This window comes from Eubalaena glacialis, chromosome 9, assembly GCF_028564815.1.
Source record: "Eubalaena glacialis isolate mEubGla1 chromosome 9, mEubGla1.1.hap2.+ XY, whole genome shotgun sequence".
Taxonomy (NCBI): Eukaryota; Metazoa; Chordata; class Mammalia; order Artiodactyla; family Balaenidae; genus Eubalaena; species Eubalaena glacialis.
Genome location: NC_083724.1, coordinates 1,212,651 through 1,225,270, shown reverse-complemented (window position 1 = coordinate 1,225,270; position 12,620 = coordinate 1,212,651). Strand labels below are relative to the sequence as shown.

At 55.7% G+C, this 12,620-nt stretch overlaps 1 protein-coding gene across 1 annotated transcript in view; it reads right to left on the bottom strand.

Annotated features, from left to right (window-relative positions):
- PNPLA7 (patatin like phospholipase domain containing 7) overlaps positions 1-12,620 on the bottom strand; it is a 69,873-nt gene that overhangs the window by 21,430 nt on the left and 35,823 nt on the right. Inside the window, 6 exon segments of the mRNA XM_061199524.1 lie at positions 3,048-3,117; positions 6,670-6,783; positions 7,185-7,308; positions 7,934-8,055; positions 9,080-9,295; positions 10,738-10,815. Coding sequence (XP_061055507.1) covers positions 3,048-3,117; positions 6,670-6,783; positions 7,185-7,308; positions 7,934-8,055; positions 9,080-9,295; positions 10,738-10,815 — 724 coding nt within the window.

Sequence of the window (12,620 nt, the reverse complement as noted above, 5' to 3'; positions counted from 1 at the left end):
CCTGGCCGGCCGCTGTGCCAGCCCAGCTCCTGCACCGACCCTCCCGACTGGGAAGGGCATGGCCAGGTGCCAGGTGCAGGCACCGGCCATGCAGGAAGGTCCAGCTCCGCCAAAAGGGCATCCATTTCTGACTCTGCTGGTCTCGTCCCTGGGGAGGAGCGGTGGGTCCTGAGGCATGGAGTGTGGGTCCCTGCAAGGCCTGACCCAGAAGCCAGAGCGGGGGCTGCAGAAGGCAAAGAGAGGGGCCCCTAAGAGCTAACCTGGGGGCAGGGAAAGAAAGTGAGGGCTCTGAGCCAGTCGGCAGCTGCATGCGAGGCAGCAGGGGGCCCCTTTTCACCGGTTTTCTGGCAGCTTCTCTGTGGGGAATCCCCTTCCTCTCGCTCTTTCCCAGTGACCTCTGACGTTAGAACCCTCCGTCTGAGGTAGAACCAGAGGGGAATTCTACTGCCAGCTTCTGATAGTTTTCTTTTAGCCTTTAAGAAAGGCATGTGGGAGGTTCTGGTTCTGACCAAGAAGGAGATGGAGCCGGCATATCGCACCTAACCGCTGCCACCAGTTACAAGGAGGCTCTGGACACAGTTCTCAGGAGACCCAGAGGGGCGTGGAGAGGAGGGCAGACGGGCTAGGACCTCAACTTGTGGGAAGACCATTCTACTAATGCCGCAAGGGTAGAAGTGCCACTGCCCTGTCCCAGCTACAGCCAAGCAGGGTCCATCCCTCCCCCTCCGCACTGGGTGCTGCCTCCAGGGAGGCTTTCCAGGGCCCCAAGTTCCTGCATGGGGCTGCAGACACAGCAGGGTGGAGCTCCCAACTCTCCATTCCCTGCACTAGAGAGGGGAGATGGAGAAGGGAGTCCTCTAGATCTAGTATGAAGTCCTGGCTTCACCCCCAAGCAGCCCATGCATGAAACTGGCCAGGATCGCACAGCAGAGGCTCTGAGAACAGAATCCAGTGTGGCATACCAGCCAGGCTTTACACTGGCTCTGGGTAGCATACAAGCACAGCAGACCAGAGCAATACTGCAAAGGCCTTGAGAATTAAGTTAACATTCAAACACAGCCCAGGGAAGAGGGCCAGGACTTGCTCTGTGAATATAAGCACATTGACAGTCTGCAAAAATAGAAGATTTAAATGGGAACCAGACTCTCATAACATAATACTCGAAATACAGGATACAATCCAAAATTACCAGGCATACCAAGAGCCAGGAAAATCTTAACTTGAACAGAAGACAATTAACAGACAAAAATGACATGTGGGCTTCCCTGGTGGCGCAGTGGTTAAGAATCCGTGTGCCGGGCTTCCCCGGTGGCGCAGTGGTTGAGAATCTGCCTGCCAATGCAGGAGACACGGGTTCGAGCCCTGGTCTGGGAAGATCCCACATGCCACGGAGCAAATGGGCCCGTGAGCCACAATTACTGAGCCTGTGCGTCTGCAGCCTGTGCTCCGCAACAAGAGAGGCCGCGACAGTGAGAGGCCCGCGCACCGCGATGAAGAGTGGCCCCCGCTTGCCACAACTAGAGAAAGCCCTCTCACAGAAACGAAGATCCAACACAGCCATTAATAAATAAATAAAGCACACCTAGTATAGTGTAATTTAAAAAAAAAAAAATTGATTTTCTCTAATAGATATAAGGCTATTCAGGTTATCTAATTCTTAAAAAAAAAAAAAAAAGAATCCGTGTGCCAATTCAGGGGACATGGGTTCGAGCCCTGGTCCAGGAAGATCCCACATGCTGCGGAGCAACTAAGCCCGTGGGCCACAGCTACTGACCCTGTGCTCCAGAGCCTGTGAGCCACAACTACTGAGCCTGTGTGCCACAACTACTGAGCCTGCGCTCTAGAGCCCGCGAGCCACAACTACTGAGCCTGTGTGCCACAACTACTGAAGCCGCGCACCTAGAGCCCGTGCTCCTCAACAAGAGAAGCCACCGCAATGAGAAGCCCGCACACCACTATGAAGAGTAGCCCCCGCTCGCCGCAACTAGAGAAAGCCCGCGCACAGCAACAAAGACCCAATGCAGCCAAAAATAAATAAATAAATTAAAAAAAAAAGACAACATGTCACAGAATTTGGAAGTCCTTGACGAGGCAATAAAGCAGTGATCATAACCAGACAGAGACAGCTGTCATGGACTGTCTTGAACCAAATGCAGAAATATAATAACCGAAATAAAAAATTCTCTGGGTGGCCTTAGGAGCAGAATCAAGAAGACAGAGGAAAGAGCCAGTGACCTTGAAGACATATCAAAAGAAAGTACTCAATCTGAACATCAGAGGGAGAAAAAAGATTAAAAAACGAACAGTGTCCCAGAGACACTGGGACAATAACAAAAGGTCTAACATTTGCTTCTGTGAATTTCCAGAAGAGGAGAAAGAATACAGGGCTGGAAAAGTATTTGAAGAAATAAAGGCTGAAACCTTTCCAAATTTAGTTAAAAAATATATATATATATACCTACAGATTCAAGAAGATGAGCAAACCCCAAACAAGATAAACCCAAAGAAATTCATGCCCAAGCACTTCAAAATCAAATTTCTAAACAGTAAAGACAAAGGAAAATCCTGAATACAGCCAGACAGAAATGATGCACTACCTACTTGGGAACAATCTGAATGTCTGGATTTCTCATTAGAAGCAACAAAGACCAGAAGGAAGTAGTACAAAATGTTTAAAGTGCCAAAATAAAAGCACTGTCAAGCCAGAATTGCACATCCAGCAAAAAGTATCCTTCAGGACGAAGGTGAAGTAAAGACAGTCTTAGATGAAGGAAAATTAAGAGAATTTGTAGCCAGCAGACCTGCGCTAAAAGGACTATTATTAAAGGAACGTCTTCAGACAGAAGGGAAATGACACCAGGAGGAAGCTTGGAACACCAGGATGAGGGAATAGTTTTAAACGTTGTGTTTGACGGCTGAAAGCAAAAGTTCTAACACTGTGAGGGGGGTTTCAACCTAAGTAGAGGCTCTGGGCGGGGCTCTGGGCGGATGGGCGGGGCTCTGGGTGGGGTGGGCGGGGCTCCCAGGTTGCAGGCCCGGGCACGCACCTGTCGCAGTTCCCTGCTGGAAGCTGCCCAGGATCTTCTCGCCCAAGAGGTGAATCAGCCGAGTCACAACCTGGGGGTTAGGGAAAGAACAGAGACCTCAACCACACATTTTAAACCATGACGCCAAGTACCTTCGACCAGGGGTCCCCAGCCCCCGGACCCGTTAGGAACCAGGCCGCACAGCAGGAGGTGAGCGGCGGGCTAGCGCAAGTGAAGCTTCATCTGTCACTCCCCCTGCTCGCATTACCGCCTGAACCATCCCCCCAAAACTCCCCAGTCCATGGAAAAATTGCCTTCCACGAAACCAGTCCCTGGTGCCAAAAAGGTTGGGAACCGCTGCCTCAGACCCACGGTGTCAAGACTGCCGCGGCTGTAAACCGCTCTGGGCAGTGGAAGGTGACGCGGCCGCTGGTTGCAGGCAGGTGTGGGGCACGTGGCCCAGGACCTTGCCCGGGACGGCCTCTCCTCTCATCCCCAGGCAGTAAACAGGGACAGCACCGGGAAGCCACAACTGCCCGCAGGCAGGCCATGAGGGCCTTCCCCAGAGCCGAGGGTCATCACGTGCTGCTGAGTGCCTGGCCCGCTGGGCATGGGCTGGAATTACATGACATCTAGGAAGAATTACCTTTTAAATATAATAATGCTATTTTGGTTATATTCTAGATTTTTAGAGTTGCAGACTCAAGTATTTAAGGTTGGAATGTCAAAATACCTGTAATTTACTTTTAAGGGCTTTTGCATAACAGTAAAGGGCGTTAAAAGTTTTTTAATTTGCTAAAGTTTGCAAGATGGGAGAGGATGTACTGTACAGGAAGCCTGCTTCTGTGGCTCTTGCGTGCAGTACGGATCACTTTTGAAAAGAGAAGCTGCTGTCAGCTTCAGTAACCCTAAGTATCTCGGAGAGCAAGGTGAAAGCAGTGATGAGGTGATTCCGACACCAGGCACTGCCTCTGCAAGCCTCAGCCGCCGGCTACTTCCTGGCCGACTACAGCTGACAGCTCTGGGCTGACTACGCAAAGAGCAGGCCCTGAGACCTCGCGCTACAGCGACCGGCGTCCCCGGCCCCCGCCGGCCAGCCCTCCACCTGCAAGCTAACTTGGAGACCCTCTCTTACCCCCAGGACTCTGGCGACAAAGACCCATGGAGGATGCAAGTGAAACTGTCCAAATTTTAGGATGTGAAACAAGACGTCGTTTGAGCAGAGTGGTCCAAAACAGAAGCTGAAGAGAAGTCTGGTTTATATACAACTAATCTAGCATCAGACTATTAACTGGAGCTAATTTTACAAACCACATTTCATGACGGAAAACTTCAAAGATACACGAAAGTAGAGAGAAGAATACAGTGGACCCCCCTTCCCATCACCCAGCTCCACCCATCTTCTTTCACACACATACCCCCAAAATACTGAAGACAATCCCAAACATAGCATTTTATCCATTAATATGTGAACTCGTATCTCTAAAATATCACAATGATACAATTATCACAATTACAAATTAACAATAGCTCTAAATTAAAGCTACTTTTAAAAGTGATCATTTCTACATCAAACGAAAAAGGTTCACAACAGGCCAATGAACACACGAAAAGGTGCTCAACATCTTTCGTCATTAGGGAAATACAAACCCTAGCCACAAGGGGGTCCATCTCCTTCCCAGAGACTCTCCGATGTCAAAGGAGACCAATGCCTTGGGTTGGCACTAATGCAGACTGGACCTGCTTCGAGATGGAACCAGAAAAATGGCACAGCCACTCACAGAGCTGGTGGCCTGAGCCTGAGCTGGCCCCCCCCACGCCTGCCCCGCCACCCTCGCCAGCTGTGCAGTGCCTGCGCGGAGAGACCCCACGGGGCTTCCCCAGGGAAGGCGCTCTGCACGTTGCCCCCACATGCAAAGACGTGCCCTGTACCGGGCCTGGGCCTGCCCCGAGGGACAGCAAGGCCTCCATGCTGCTTAGACTGTGTCTTTCCCCTCTGCCTTGCTCTTAATGACCCTGCTAGTTTAACTGGGAGGCTGGCCATTTCCACTTCTACCTGCGAGTCTACCTACTTCCCTTCCAAACCCCCATTAGTTTCCTTGGAGTTTTCTGGTAAAAAAGATACATACTATCTGCAAATATAATTTTTACTCCTTTTCCAAATATACACCAGTTGTCTCATTTTTTTTTTTTTAAAGATTTATTGATTGATTGATTGATTGCTATGTTGGGTCTTCGTTTCTGTGCTAGGGCTTTCTCTAGTTGCGGCAAGCGGGGGCCACTCTTCATCGCGGTGCGCGGGCCTCTCACTATCGTGGCCTCTCTTGTTGCGGAGCACAGGCTCCAGACGCGCAGGCTCTGTAGTTGTGGCTCACGGGCCTAGTTGCTCCGCGGCATGTGGGATCTTCCCAGACCAGGGCGCGAACCCGTGTCCCCTGCATTAGCAGGCAGATTCTCAACCACTGCACCACCAGGGAAGCCTGTCTCATCTTTTTAACTTTCTGTGTTAGCTGACAAGGAGGCTAGCTTGTTCTGGATTCTGGTGGTCTGAAAGAAACAGTCTTTGTTATATTTAAAAGGTTTCCTTTCACTCCTATTTTTATTTATTTATTTATTTATGCATTTGTTTATTTTTGGCTGCGTTGGGTCTTCGTTGCTGCACGCGGGCTTTCTCTAGTTGCGGCGAGCGGGGGCTACTCTTTGTTGCGGTGCGTGGGCTTCTCATTGCAGTGGCTTCTCTTGTTGCAGAGCACGGGCTCTAGGCGCACGGGCTTCAGTAGTTGTGGCATGTGGGCTCAGTAGTTGTGGCTCGCGGGCTCCAGAGGGCAGGCTCAGTAGTTGTGGCTCGCAGGCTTAGCTGCTCTGTGGCATGTGGGATCTTCCCAGACCAGGGCTCGAACCCGTGTCCCCTGCATTGGCAGGCGGATTCTTAACCACTGCACCACCAGGGAAGTCCTCACTCCTATTTTATTTAAAGTGTTTATTAGTAATGGCTGAATTTTGTCAACCGTCTTGATATAATCGTAGGGGTCTCGTTTAATTTTCTGCCATAATTAATCATATTTTAATAACTGGACTAGCATTGCTTGATGGACCCCTCATCAGACACACATTCGTTACAGTTGATCTGCTAACATTCAGAGTATTTACAGCTATGGTACTAAAACAAATGACTGGAGATTTTCTCTTCTGCACTATTTTTTGTCAGGTTTTGGTATTAAAGTCACGTCAACTTCATAAGTAAACCGGGGCTGTTTCCTTTGTGCACACACAGGCTCACGAGGGCGGAGCAGGCCTGAGCCTTCAGAGAGGCTGCTGCTGGGGCTCGTCCGGCAGCAGCCGTGCCTCCTCCCCCTCCAGACCTCTCGGGTGCAGGCTCTACCCCCCCAGGAGCAGGGCTGCCCTGGTTTCACTGCCTGGCTGGCACTGGGCACTGTGGACTCACCAGCCCAGCCGCCCAGTGAGAAAGCCGGCGGGCACCGCATCCTGCGAGCCGCGCCGGGGAAGCCGGGACCCGGCCCTCCTCCCCATAGCCGCCCGCACCCACGGGCCCTTCCACACCGAAGGCTGCCTCCGCCTGGGCCCCGCTCTGGCGCTTGCACTCCACAGCCCAGACGTCCCGCTCCCCTGACGCAACCCTCACCTGTGGGTGCCTGCGCTTGATGGACGTCCGTGCCCCCCCGGGAAGCTTGGCCAGCTCCGAGTCCCGAATGGCATGCACCGTGGTCGCCCTGGCCTGGTGGGTGAGCGTCTCCACCTGCAGACAGGAGCCGGGTGCTGGGGCCGCGCACTGAGCCCGCTGGCCCGCGGGCCCAGCCTCTGAATCCCGACCCGAGGGCAGGGGCCCGGCAGACCTTCCAGAGCAGGTGGGGGAGGGAGGAAATGGGACTCGCCCAGCACCCCTGCACTGGTGAGGGAAGCGTCAGCGAGAGCTGCGCCTGCCGCCAGCACCCCAGCTGGGCCGGGGCCTCAGCCCACCCGCAAGGGCCTCCAGGTCTCAGACGGACCACCTCCCGAGGGGCCGCTCCCAAGCCCGACCCCCACCAGGCTGCTACTCCACTCCCTGTGCCGCAGCCCAGGTGGCAGCAGGCAAGCCCGCCCCCAGGCCCCCCAGAAAAGGTAACAGGCCGGGGAGGCATGGCGCCGGGCTGGCCCTACCACACCGACGAGGTCTCCGCGGCCGTACTCCCCCGCCAGGCGCTTTTTGCCATCGTCCTTCTGGATGACCACGTGCAGGCACCCGCTGAGCACGATGCAGGTACAGTCCGACTTGTCTCCCTGCCTGTGGGACACGGGCTGCTGGGGGCGGGCAGGGTACCCAGCCAGAAGCCCTCGGCCACCCGAGGCAGCCAAAAAAAAAAAGAATCCAGTCTTCTCACTACATTTTTTTGTTTCGGAAATAGTTATCTTCCACTAAAAAATAGGAATACTAACATGTAAAGGGTTTATTGTGATTTTTAAATAAATGACTTTAAATAATGATTCCAATTTTTCTCAGTTTTAATTTTTAAAACCATGAAAATTGGTAGCTACAACCCAGGTCTGTCTGACCGGGGCAAGTGTGAACCTCTGAATTCAGCCATGGTTAAAACGTGGCACGGAGGCCGCCTATCTGAGCCCACACCTAGCACGCAGGCACCTTCACCAACGCTGTTTCCACATGGCTCTGCTGGGCCGTGTTGAAGACGGTGTGGATTCTCTGCACCGACACAGGAAGAGGCCCGTGAGGAGAGGGAGTGTGTCTGTGGGTGGTGTGTGCACAGAAGCCAGGAGGAGGCCACGAGCCCTCTGCCCTCGTCGCCCCCAGGAGCAGAGCAAATCCGCCCTCTCAGCTCTGCCCGGAAGCCAGCAGTGCCTCCACGGCCAGGACAGCAGGGCTACGGAGCCCTGTGCCTCGGGGGCCTCACCTGCATGTGGCGCGCCCGGCCTCCACCTCCATCCAGTCCAGGGTGAAGTCAATCTGCCGCACGAAGGACGACACCCGCTTCACCACGGTGTGCGCCACGCCCAGGACCACGGCTGGCTGCCTCTGCATGGTGCTGCCGGGCACCCTGAGTCACTCCCGGCCCCAGCGTCTGCGGCCCGTCCCGCCGGCTCCACCCCTTCAATCCAGGCCACAGCACCCTATTTATCAAGCCGTGACGCCCACGTGGCTGAGGGTGAGGACACAGCACAGCACCCGGCCACCTACTCCGCCGCAGCCCGGCTATGTCCAGCGCCCAGCGGCTCCGGGAGAGCTTTCGGAGTCCCCCTCCCGGCTGTCAGCACCCCACAACGTCCTTGCAGCACAGGCCACGCACGGGCCCCAATCCCGGCAGGAGGTCAAAGCCCCGGCCCCCGACGCTGTGCCATCAAGACTAGAGCAGTGGCGGTGGGGAGCCGGAGGGTGTGGCCGAGAAGTCAGCGGCAGAGACCATGCGGGCCTAGAGCCGGGAAAGCCACGGGGTCCAGCAGGAACAGCACCCCCGTCTCCCTATTTGCCGTGTGTGAATGGCGCTGGGGGTGAGCAGGGAAGCAACGTGCCCCGCTATGGTGCGGAGGCTTCCGGAAGGCAGCAGCAGGGGCTGGTCAGCTCACGGGCTGCAGTCTGGCTGGACTGGGCCACGGAGAGTGTGGGCACCGGGTGACTCGGGGGCTCGGCTGAGCAGGAGGCAGAGGAAGTCACCAGTCACTGAGGTGACTAAATCTGGAGCAGGAGCACGTGGGGGAGTGCAAAGTCCTGCTTCGGATGACAGCGGTGGGAACCCCTGAGACAGTCCAGGGGCCGTTGGGACAGCAGCCGGCACGAGCCTCGCCTCTGGAGGGAAGGGCATTGGTGCATAGGGTCCCTCAGGACATCAGCCGGGAGCTGCCCGCATCAGGGGACTCAGGCTGTGAGCGCGCACACACACACACACACGCACACGGACACGCAAGCACACGCACACATATGCACACGGACACAGACACAGCCCTGGACCCACGTGGAGACACACACACGCACTACACAGGCAAGCTCAGAGAGCCACGCGGGAGCCACGCGGGAGCCACGCGGCAGCAGAGGCCAGCGGGGCAGGGACTCCCTCGTAGAAGTGCGCCTTGGAGACGGAGAGGAAGCTGCAGTCCCGGTTGGCCCTGATGGTGAAGCTGAGGGGCTCGCCCGTGAGCACGGCCAGCTGGCCCACCATCTCGCCAGGGCGCGCGACGAACAGGAACGTGTCCTCCTCGCTGTCGATCTTCCGCTGGTACACGTGCAGCAGCCCCGAGACCACGAAGAGGATGTTCACGTCCTGACAATACGCGGGGCGCTGGCAGAACCTCACGGGGACCGGGGCCCGGGGTCAGCACGGCCGGGCGGGCCGCACCCCTGGCCTTCACCCACACATGCTGTCACTCAGTCACCCATCGCCGGAGACTAGCTGTCTGGGGCGGGGGCGCCCGCGGCAGCAGCGCAGCCCCGGAGGCACACACCTTCCATCCGGCACCCGCGCACTGAGCGGTTGCGCACGAACATGGCCGCGGCGCAACGTCTGCACAAAGGCAGAGACTTGACCTCGCCCTTCAAGGCGGCCCCAGCCTCCGCGTTGGTCGCCCACTTCACAGCCCCGCCCCTCCGAGGGGCACCCCCTCCCCTCCCCGCCCCGCCCCGCCTCCGCCCCCGCGCGCAGCACGTGCTTCCGGGGCCCAGCGTCTGCAGACGTGCCTGTGAGACCAGGCTGACGCCAGCCCCGTCTCGGGACCCTTCCCCTTCTGCTCACCCTTCCCCCATCGGGCCCCTCTCCCTGGTCTGAGCGGCAGAAAAACTGAAAAGCGGACTCTGCGGGGCGCCACGGGCTCGGGTCAGCTGGGCAGCAGGCGGAGGCGGCCCTTGCTCCAGCCTGAGGGGCCGCGGGGCGCTGGGCGCGGCACGAGGCTCTGGAGAGGCTCCCCACACGGCCCGGATGGCCGGGTGCCGCGAGCCAGCCAGCAGCCGCTTCCTCTGAGGGAAAGGACAGGCCTTCCCCAGGCCCGTGAAGACGAAAAGAAGAAAGGGAAGAGGGCGGGGAGAGAGACGCCCGAGGGAGAGTCTCAGGGGGCGCCCTGGGAGGCCTGAAGCACGTGGTCCCCACCAGGCTGCCCCTGCCACGGCTCAGCCCAGTGCCCACACCGGGCGTTGATGCTCTGGAGGACCGGGGGACCCAGGTCGGCCTGCTCGCCCAGTGAGAAAGGCCTGTCTCACCACAGCTGCTCTACGAGCAAACTAAGGACACCTGCTCCCGGGCTAGTGCAGGGCCGGTTAGGCAGCCCTCATCAAGGGAGGTCCAGAGAGACGAGGTCTCTGCCCGCCCAGTAGAGCAGGGCTTTCGGAATCAGAAATGACATGCATTTATGAGAAACAAAATTAGTTTTCAGATGTATTGGGTTTGAGGACCGAGCAAACACAGTGCTTCCTCCTGCACCTGACTTCCTGAGTGAGGTCAGTTAACGACCAACGTGGACATGCCCGTGTGCGGGTTGCACAGGCCACCCCGGGAAGAGGGCGGGCTCAGTGGCCATCAACACGCCTGTAGACGGCTGCACAAGCCCGAGGGAGAGAGCCTGTCCAGGGTCAGTGACAAGAGACCACACGCTGTGTCCAGTGGAGGCCCAGAGTGGACCACACTGAGGCCGCCTCCTCTGAGCTCCACCCAGCGCCGGCGACAGCCCTGGGTGGCCCAGTGACCACTCCCTCAGACTGCAGCCTTTCCCTCACCTGGTCTCCCTGCCTTGACACCACCATGCCCCCTGGGACGTGGAGAAGCGTCACCCAGCCATCCAACAGCGAAGGGTCCTAGACACGGAAACGCAGGGTCAAGACGAGGAGCACAGAGAAACGCGCTTGTGTGGAGGCTGCACAGGGGCCCCCGCAAGGCAGAGTGCCACCGCCACAGGGCACCAACAGCCCTCGGAGGACTGCCCACGGGGACCGGCCTGGAGGATGCCACTGGCGACAGACTGGTAACGGCGGCATAGGGCAGACAAACATCGGTGGGACGCAGCGGAAAATCAGAAATGCACACCAACATTTTTGTGAAGTTATGTAACAGAGAGAGGATTTCATTTCCATGAGAAGGGCGATTTATTGACTGAGTGGTGCTGGCCTGACTGGCAAGCATCCTGGGCTGGACGCCCTTTTCCCCACTAGCTACACGCAGGGGAATGGCCTCTTACGAAGAGGCCAGCACCACACCCAGGAGCTCAGACGAGAGGAACCCAGAAAGCGAGTGCCCAAGGGCGTGGAAATACCAGCTGTGTTTAAAGCCACGGTTCACAGTGATAGTAGAACAAAAACAGGAAGAAAACCCACTGGTCACCTCTGAAGATGACAGGGACCCAAATCATTAGTTCCAACATTGCAAGCCCAAGGATGCACAGATCTAAGCCTGGGCATCGGGGCTGCCGACACCCCACAGAGAAAGACGGATGCCATGTGCCCCCCAGACCAAGAGCGAGACCTGCGCCCTGTTCCCACACCACACGGGAGGGGGTGTCCAGCTCAGCTGTCAGACACAGGGGAGTCGAGGGGCGACACGGTCTCTTGATAAAGGAGAGACGGGGGCTTTAGAGAAGACACCTGAGGACCCATAAACCCCGCAGTGTGTGGACCCCAACCATTCACCACCTTCAGGAGACGGGAGGTTTGGAGCTGACCGAACAGTCAAAGAATTATTGTTGCATTTTGGGGGGTGAGAGGCCATTGTGTTATGTTTAAAAACATCCCATGTCGGGAGTTCCCTGGTGGCTCAGTGGTTAAGAATCCGCCGACCAATGCAGGGGACACGGGTTCGATCCCTGGTCTGGGAAGATCCCACATGCCTTGGAGCAACTAAGCCCGTGCGCCACAACTACTGAGCCTGTGCTCCAGAGCCCGTGAGCCACAACTACTGAGCCCACATGCCTAGAGCCCGTGCTCCACAACAAGAGAAGCCACCGCAATGAGAAGCCCGCGCACCGCAACGAAGAGTAGCCCCCGCTCCCCACAACTAGAGAAAGCCCGCGCGCAGCAACGAAGACCCAACGCAGCCATAAATAAATAAATAAATAAATAAATAAATAAATAAATAAATAAATAAATAAATAAATAAATAAATAAATAAATAAATAAAATATATATATATATATTTGAAGCAATAATGAATGCAATTAGTGTCAGGCCAAACCACAGATCCAGGAAGCTCCGAGAATACCAAGCAGGATAAATGCCAAAAAAACGACACCTGGGCATATCATATTTAAATCACAGAAAAGATAAGAAAAAAAATCCTGAAGGAAGCCAGATGATGTAACACTTTATTTGCAGAGGAACGAAGATAAGAATTACTTCAGACTTCTCAGAAACCATGCAGGCAGGAAGAGAGCGGTAAAGTGTTGAGAGGAAAACCCCACCAACCTAGAATTCTGTACCCTGTGAAATTACTCTTCAAAAGTGAAGGAGAAATAGACTTTCTCAGAGAAACAAAAATTGAGGGACTGTGTCGCTTGTAGACCTGCCTTCTAGAGCTGTTAGAAGAAGTTCCTTAGAGAGAAGGAAAATGATGTAGGTCAGAAACTCAGAGCTACATAAAGAAAGGAAGAACACTGAGGGAGGAATAAGCA